The 8,466-nt window shown below is 41.2% G+C and overlaps 1 protein-coding gene across 1 annotated transcript; it reads right to left on the bottom strand.

The window, feature by feature from the left end:
• Positions 1–2,274: 2,274 nt before the first annotated feature.
• Positions 2,275–6,128, bottom strand: espnlb (espin like b). Its single transcript, XM_051953962.1, has 4 exons — positions 6,048–6,128; positions 4,744–4,861; positions 2,787–2,966; positions 2,275–2,672 (listed from the first exon to the last, which is right to left on the bottom strand). The coding sequence occupies exons 2-4, from the start codon at positions 4,810–4,812 to the stop codon at positions 2,325–2,327; spliced, it is 597 nt and encodes a 198-aa protein (XP_051809922.1). The 5' UTR covers positions 4,813–4,861; positions 6,048–6,128; the 3' UTR covers positions 2,275–2,324.
• Between the last annotated feature and the right edge of the window lie 2,338 nt (positions 6,129–8,466).

Here is an 8,466-nt window from a genome sequence, read left to right as displayed (position 1 = left end):
TCCCACAGTCCAAAAACATGTTGAGGTTCATTGAGTACTCTAAATTGTCCGTAGGTGTGAATGCGAGTGTGATTGTTCGTCTGTGTATGTAGCCCTGTGACAAACTGGCGACCTGTCCTGGGTGTCCCCTGCCTTCGCCCGAGTCAGCTGGGATAGGCTCCAGCACCCCCCGCGACCCTAATGAGGATAAAGCGGTGTATAGAGGATGGATGGATGGATGGATTACTTTCTGCTGTTTTAATTAAATTATTTATTTTAGTCAGTATAGCAATGCAACTCTAGAAAGAGCCATTTTAGTTTAAATAGCAGTGTTGTATTTGTATAGTTATTTTAATATCGGTAGGATCTGAATACTTTCTTCAACAGAAGGCTTGAAAGAATTATCACTACTATTCCCAAACAGAAATCTGAGGAACTATTTTTTCTTTTTGAAAAAATTCCACTCATTCAGAATGTGTCAGCCTTTAAAGGGGCATTCCAGCTATTTAATATCACATTCATCCATAGTTTGGAGATGAGACACATTAGAAAGACAGACAGTTCAAAATCAATGCAAAAAGAGAAGAGAACCCCTAAATTTTACTCCTTAAATGTTGTAAACTCCCAGATTTGTAACACAGATCAACCCACAGCTCCCCAAGAGATGCCACTACAGAGTCATGTTGTTGAATTGGGTGGAAAATAAAATAAAATAGGGCAATATTTTTTGACAGAAAACATTTTAAAAGTCACTTTTTATAGCAAATAAACTTTGACATATGGAGTCAGTGGACTGCGTCTTTAAGTGAGCAACAGAGTGCAAATTGATTTTAAGAATTCTCTGTGATCTTACCAGCTGAATCCAACTGTAAGAAATGTTTTCTTTGGCCTTGCTGTCAGTTAATAAAAATACCATGAGACATTTTTAAGTGAATAAAATCATAGACATCTCTTTCAGTTTGCAGAAGCTGCATGACTGAGTGCTGGAGGCTTATGCAAACTCCCCAAGTCTATCATTTTTATTGCAATAACAGTAAATTAGTCAGGCTTTCTCAGTAGAATTTTATTAAGCTCCCATCAGTTTGCCCAAAAAACACATCAACATCATTTTGTGCAAAAAAGCTATTAAACCTACTGTTGAAAATCAAACAGCTCAGCTTCCTTCTCTTTCCAAAAAGCAAAACTTCGGTCGATATATTTACAGATGTCCTCATTGTTAAAGCCGGTGAAGTCTGTGTCACTGCAACTCTCATCTGGAGTAGCACTTTGAACTATAACCTTGGGTACTAATCTGGAATCTGGCACCAGTGATGATGATGGACAGCGACACGGTTTTGATTCACCAAAGAAGCGAGCTTTGACGTCCTCAAAGCCGTCCCTCCACTGTCGCCTCCCAGCCTGGATCTCCTTTAGAACAGCCTTGTGGAAGTCTCGCACCTTCTCCCAGGGGAAACTGCCAACATGGTCGAAGACCTCGAAGCAGAGCAGATGCCTCATCTTCCTCTCCTCAGGCGACAGGTCTTGCTCTAAGATGTGGAAGTAACCCAGCATAAAGAGGTCGAGGGTCAAGCTGTCGTGGCTCATTGCAACACCGTCCACATCTGGCAGGAACTGTTCGGGGGAGTAGGTGACCTGAGGGCGTGGGTTTTGTGAGAAGGAGGACAAACACGAGTTCTGAGCATCTTTCAGTTCTAGTTTATTCTTCCAGGAGTTTAACGTTTTGTCCACAGCACCTCGTTGTTGGCAGAACTGAAAAATGGAGGTGACTTTCTGTTGGGGCTGCGCTACTAACACTGCAGCTGGTTCCTGTCTCTGCCTCGCTGCTCTCACCGAAATCGCGTACGCAGACTTCTTCCAGTGGCTCAGGAACAGCACCACTATTCTCTCTTTTCTTAAGCTGGTCGTTTCCATTACAGGTGTAAACTTTTGGTGAGCACCACATTGGCTGACCTCACAGCTAAGGCCTGTGTTGGCATTGTGGTTGTTTCCTCCTGGAGCTCCAACCGCTACCTGTCCTCCTTTTATGATCCCAGCAAAGGGGTAAATGCCACCTATCTGGCCCTCAAAGTTGGATCTGAGGATTTTTACTGACACCCCAGACTCCTGGATCTCTCTCTCCACCCTTTCCCTCCGTGCTCTGCTGTAGCTGTTGCTCTCCAAACGATGGCTAAAAGCAGACGCCATCCCTATGTGTGGTATCCTACATCCACTAGAGCTCTCCATGTGTGCTGTCTCAGGGCCCTGTAGCACGAATCCCTGTCCTAAATCAGCTCCTGATCCATCTTTTATCCCTTCCATCATTCCATCCACTATCATCCTCCCACCCTCTTCTTCTGTGGTTTGAGTCAGATTAGCCACCAGCAGAGACATACTCCTAACAATCTCCGAGACACGACTGCACCAGAGTGGCAGAGTCGGGGCATTTTCCCCTCAGAGTCCATCTGTTGCAGGGCTTCTTTGTTGAGGGAAATGTTGACAATAGGATCAGGTAAAATTGACCTAAGCTCCTCAGTCAGCCTGGTCAGCTCCAGCTCATAGGCCTGGCAGCGTTTCTGCAGTGAAACAGACTCAATCTGTTGCTGCAGATACACCAGATCCTCCTCTGTTAGAAGCTCTCCAAAGGGCCCCAGGACTGCGTTGTGGGTTTGGGAGTACTTCCAGCCGTCTACGGGTATGTAGCCATTGGCCACGTCCTAGTAGAGAGGTGAAGAGATTTTGTGAAGGGAATGGTTCAACATTTGGTAAGAAAATTTATGTGTTTTTAAAATGTTCTGTGGATACAATACAACAGAACCAATTACCAGTACCTGCCTCCTTTGCTCCTCCTCATCCTGCAGTCTGACCTGCAGCTGCCGAACCATCACCTGTCGCTTCCACTCTGCGATGGGCCGACCGGTTTCATCGTGAGTGGGCACCAGGGAGTCAATGTCAGCCAGGATCACATCGACAATCGGTAACTCCTTCAGCACCTCCTCACCGTCAAGCTTCTGTCACCGTTCAATAATGTAAGACAGAGTGACACTGCTGAGCTCTAGGTCTGGAACCACTTCTTCTAACATAAAATCATTGTAATCAAATTCTCAAGAATCAATTCTTCTGATGCTTTTATAGTTATCTAAAGTCTGCTGAACAACACAGCAAAACTAAAATAACCCAAACACCAGGAGGCTAAAAGTCAACGCAAAATAAGAAACAATGTACATAATGTATAACTAACACACCTATGTGATCCACCCATATAGGTGGATTAGTTACTGATGCTAATTAAATGTCCACGTTGTGTACAACATGCACTTGATTAACATCATTCTTCTTTTAGCTTTGTTACTCTCATTTGTTTATGTGGTTAAGTGGCTATGCATGATTTGCAGCATAACTTCCAGCCACATACAACCTCAGCAGACGCTTAATTGCCTGTTTGCTGAACCCTTTTTTTGTAAAAGTGACTCTCCAATCATAGCTTAGGAAACATCATTAAGTACAACTGGCAGTCATGGCAAGCTTTGGATTTCTGAACATACCAGAGAGGCTTGAGAGTGTTGACATGCACGCAACCTTCAAATACAATTTTAAAGGCCCCCTTCAATGAAATTAAGTTTTTTACCTTGAAAACATTTACATTTGATGCTTTACATGCTCGGTTCATATGTTACGAACAAAATAGGCAATCAATGAAGTAACAGTGCATTTCCACCTTGAAATCACAATGTACTGATGGCAGTCTCAAAAACTTGTTTTTATATGTACCAAACTGAAGGGACCAATCCCATCAGCTTTGAGAACTGGATTCCAGTCCAACCAGCAACACTCAACACCTATTACTGAGAGGAAAAAAGTGGTTCACCCTAAGGTTAGCACACCCATACACAAGCTGAACAACGTTGTAAATGCAGTCCAGTGTAGCAAGGAGTGCGCAGACCAAACCATAGACAAAGCAACAGCTCTACAAGCATGTGGCTCAACACAGGAGATTCAGCTACATTGGATCAGACTCTGCAGTTCACTGCATAGGGTAAGATACAGTCCTGCGAGGACAGCAAATGTGAAGAGAGATGGGTTGAGAGAAGAGTTAAGGGAGCCATCTTTGTCCTACTGGAACAGCCATCTCTAAACAGAAGAGGGCGTCACCAAAACCACTTACCAGGTACTTTTAATGCAGTATTAAGATCCCTCTGCAGAAATCTTTGCCACCATTAACACCTTGAGTCATCCCTTACCTGCAAGTTTCACAGTCATTCACAGCTCATTAATGGGTCATTAGATGTGTTTTGTGGGTGAAAATATATATTTGGGACTCCTCACCAGTCAGTTAGAAATGAAGAAGCCTCATGGATGAAAGGTGAAACGTTTCAAAACCAAGAAAGAGAAATCCAGTAACACTTTTGCTTTTACAGATTTCTTCTTTTAAATCAAGTCAGTTAAAATGTTAAAAAGCTCTTTTCTGTTCTCTCCTCTGCTCTCTGAATGGCACTCTGGACTGAACAGCTTGACATATCAACAGTGGTAGTGACAGTAACTACAGGCTGTGCTTTCAGTGGAATCTGATTAAGTTGTGAGCCTGAATCTATGTGCATTTTCTTGCAATAAAGCAGCTTTAATCCTAGAACATTATATATTTTTAAAGCATTTCCACTGAGATTTTGGTATTACAGCTTATTAATCATGCTTCTTTCATCTAGAAGACAATATTATCATCCATATTTGCAGCGTTTTCACTTTGTGCAGGGTTTACATTTGTGTTGAAGGTCGGGCTAGTCAGCTCACCGTTTGTCCAGTGAAGACTGCAGTGATGCCAGCATGCCGCAGAGACTTAATAGACTTCATGTGAGACATCAGCGTGAGGTCCTCTCTGGAGGCTTCAGATGATTGAGCGATGTCACCACTTTAAAAAAAAAAAAGTGGTGAAAAGGTCAAATACTCACTTTAAAGAAATGTTTCTTTGGTTAACTGAAAATATGTGTGGAAAAAAATACTTTAAAGAGTTCGAAATGTGATAGTTGACTTTCAGCTCACACCAATTTAATTTAATAAAAAGAAAAAGGTTCCAAAGGTGGTCTGCTAGTGGCCGATGACTGTGTATGTAATCAACCATAAGTAAAAAAGGAAAGTAACATAACAGCCAGAAACCTGGGTGTCACGATTGATGACCAGTTGACCTTTAAGGTTCATGTGGCTTCAGTTTCTCGATCTTGTCGTTATGCTCTACAACATCAGGAAGATCAGACCCTTCCTGACCAACAGGCCACACAACTTCTGGTTCAGGCTCTTGTGATGTCCGCATTGAACTTACTGCAACTCTCTTCTGGCAGGTCTCCCTGCATGTACAGTCAAACTCTACAGATGATCCAGAATGCAGCAGCACGTCTGGTCTTCAACAGCCCCAAAAGAGCTCATGTCACTCCCTGTTCATCTCCCTTCACTGGCTTCCAGTTGCAGCCAGAATCAAATTCAAAACTCTCCTCCTGGCTTACAAAACATTTACAAGAACGGCCCCAGCCTACCTAGATTCACTAATGCAGGTCTACTCCCCTTCACGCCCACTTCGCTCTGCATGTGAGAGACGCCTGGTGCTTCCAGCCCAGCACGGCTCGAAATCTCTAGCCAGACTCTTCTCCTCTGTTGTTCCCAAATGGTGGAACAATCTACCAAACTCTGTGTGTTCTGCTGAGTCCCTTTACACTTTTAAGAGACAATTGAAGACTCAATTATTCAGAGAACACCTTGGCACTTAATCCGACTCCACCTTAGGGGTAGAATAAGTCAGGTGGTCCAAAACCCAGCACTTATTTAGTGCTGACAAAGCTGAATAAACAAAACAAAAAACAAACAAAAAAAAACAATTCTTCTGCAACTTGATGGCAACACCTTTGACCAATCACACTTTTGCACTTTTGCACTTACTACAGGTTTTTCCTTATGTCTGAATTCTTGCTTGTGTTGTACGTCGCTTTGGACAAAAGCGTCTGCTAAATAAAATTGTAGAATTGTAGAATGACTGACATGAACATAAGATTGTATTCACATCCCTAGAGATAATCAAATGCAAACGTGATCTGTGTGTAGGTCACCTGAAGAGGCCACCTGAACATGCTGGATGGAGCCTGTGGTGAGTTTTTTTGACATGCAGCAGGAGTCAGAGATGGGGGCAGGCAGCTGGCAAAGTATGGTGGGGTGGCGAGGCAGGGGGAGCACCTCCTTCACTGGCTGCTGGGGACACACATGCAGCAGCAATGAACAAAGCTTTAGAGAAGAGTTCGCAAAAATCAAATAAAGCATGTTTTCCTGTTTAACCTAAGAAAGTATAGCAGCATTTTTGATTTGGTGCCTTTTAGGGCTGTCACAATATCAGATTCTCACCACATGTTATTATAATATCTGTAGAAAATCTGGAAAAATACAGTGATAATGTTGTTGGTAAAATTCAGCTTGGTTTATTGAAAGCTTTGTCTCTCTTTTGGCAAATGAATTACAATGAAAATCAAGCATAGAGATGTAGAAAGTGTCTGAAACGAGATTATTTACAATATTATCTTAAATGTATTAATAACATGATACCGATAGTTCACTTATTTTCAAGAAAGGTCAGTACTAAAGCAGGACAGATTGTTTTTTGTGACAAATCAGCCAAAGCTACACTCTATTTGAACTTTTTTTGATATACATTTCCTGCATTAATGTTATTTTACCATCTTTACCATGTTCAGTCAGTTCTGGTTTCCAAGCCTTTTCTCTCAAAACCTTAAAAAATACATGGACAAAAAGATTTCTGTCATATTTACTCTCAGTTTTTTGGTGTGGATAATGGCTTCTTTCTGACATTTTGCACAACACGACACAGAATTATTCCAAAATACTGCAGCAATTTACTATTGTATCTTTCTATTTGACAAGCCCAATGTGTCTGTTTATGAAAATGGTTGATTCGGCATCTGTTCCTTCTATATTAGTCTTGGTTTCATTACTCCAAAAAGTAATATATTATACTTTACTCATGTTTAAAAAAATACATGTTTCCTTACTCCCCGCAGCATGTAATTTCACAATTATTTTTTACATTTCTCCTATGCTACCCTGCAGCACTACTGCAATCACATAATTTCCAATTAGCAACATAACAATAACCCTTCCCACATATCAGCACAACTCTCTAAACTAAAAAGGAAGACATAGCAAATGTATTTCTTTAATGTGTTTAATTTAGCATTACTTCAAAACTGAAAGCAAAAGTTGATGAAAACCAGACCAAAGAGCCTTTCACAGAAAATGGCGATGCTGAAAAGAACAAGGCTCAGTTGTTTATCAAGAAAACGACTTTGGAAAGAATTTAGGAGCCGTAATTCATTACATTACTGTGTTTATAGACAAATGTAATGTGATTACAGTAGTGCTTTATTTTGTAATGCCCTGTCTTCAGCACTGCTCCACATGTTTGTGAACCAGTGTTAAGTTAAAACTTTTATTTCAGTCCCTGGACGGACGACTGGTCACCTTATTGTTCTCCATGCTGGTACTGCTCATTCACACTCCAGTGTCACAAAGCTGCAGCAGCTCCTGTTTCTGAAGATGACAAGAACAAAACCAGAACACATAAAACAAGCAATGGAGGACACCACCGAGGAGAAATGTGACACAGATCACACAGGAGCGAAAGCAATCTGCTAAAAGACTGAGACCCCCCTAATGGCCACAGACACACACACACACACTTATACACACACAGTTAATGTAAAGACGCAGCTCGTAGTACTTGGAACTAAAACAAGAAGTGGTGAAACTGGACACCGGTCGGTGAATGTAGCGTAGCCCCACACAGAGCGCAGGAGAAAGCATGTTGGAGTGTGGAGAGACATGATAGCCTGCTTCGGGTGACCTTCCTGATTCACAGGACTTTTCACAAGCTTCATGCCATTCGATAGCCTTGATACTACAGCAGACAATTACAGTGTTTCTCCAAGTTTCTCCAAGCCTGTGACAGTTAAGAAACGGATGTCCATTCAGTGGTAACTGTGTAAAAGTTTCATGCACAAATTACACCACTGTAATTTAGAACAACTTAATGTCATTAGTCTTTCCATTAATATACAAGTAATAAAATAACATTTCACCTGTAACTGGTGTTTTACTACACTGCATATTTTACTTTTAATTTAGCTATGTTCATCTTACACTGACTTTGGGTTGTAATAGATTGCAATTCACAGAAAAATGCCATTGCTGGCATATCTTCGCTGGTAGCGAGGGTTGAAATGATAATTATTGAAAACTACGCGTTTAAATTTATTCAAAAAATTAGAAAAAAGTACCGATTATTGGTATAATGAATATATGTTTTGCAGTATATTGTTAGGCACTGTCTTAATAAATATAGGGTCCCTATATTCCAAATGTCCAAATAGTTCTTGAATATGATTTAATTAGCATTAGTGCTATTTCCTCCAGTCATAAAAACCCAAATGTATTTAATACTTACAAATATATTCCTGAAAC

The sequence above is a fragment of the Acanthochromis polyacanthus genome, chromosome 9 (genome assembly GCF_021347895.1).
Source record: "Acanthochromis polyacanthus isolate Apoly-LR-REF ecotype Palm Island chromosome 9, KAUST_Apoly_ChrSc, whole genome shotgun sequence".
Taxonomy (NCBI): Eukaryota; Metazoa; Chordata; class Actinopteri; family Pomacentridae; genus Acanthochromis; species Acanthochromis polyacanthus.
Note: the sequence above shows the minus strand (reverse complement) of the source record. Positions and strands in the feature narration are given on the sequence as shown.

Excerpts from the sequence above, each read along its gene's own strand:
- espnlb (XM_051953962.1), bottom strand. The coding sequence starts at position 4,812 with ATGTCTCACATGAAGTCTATTAAGTCTCTGCGGCATGCTGGCATCACT. Across the intron at positions 2,967-4,743 it reads CAGTCTTCACTGGACAAACG|AAGCTTGACGGTGAGGAGGT; the intron begins GTGAGCTGACTA and ends GAACGGTGACAG. Across the intron at positions 2,673-2,786 it reads AGGAGGAGCAAAGGAGGCAG|GACGTGGCCAATGGCTACAT; the intron begins GTACTGGTAATT and ends CCTCTCTACTAG.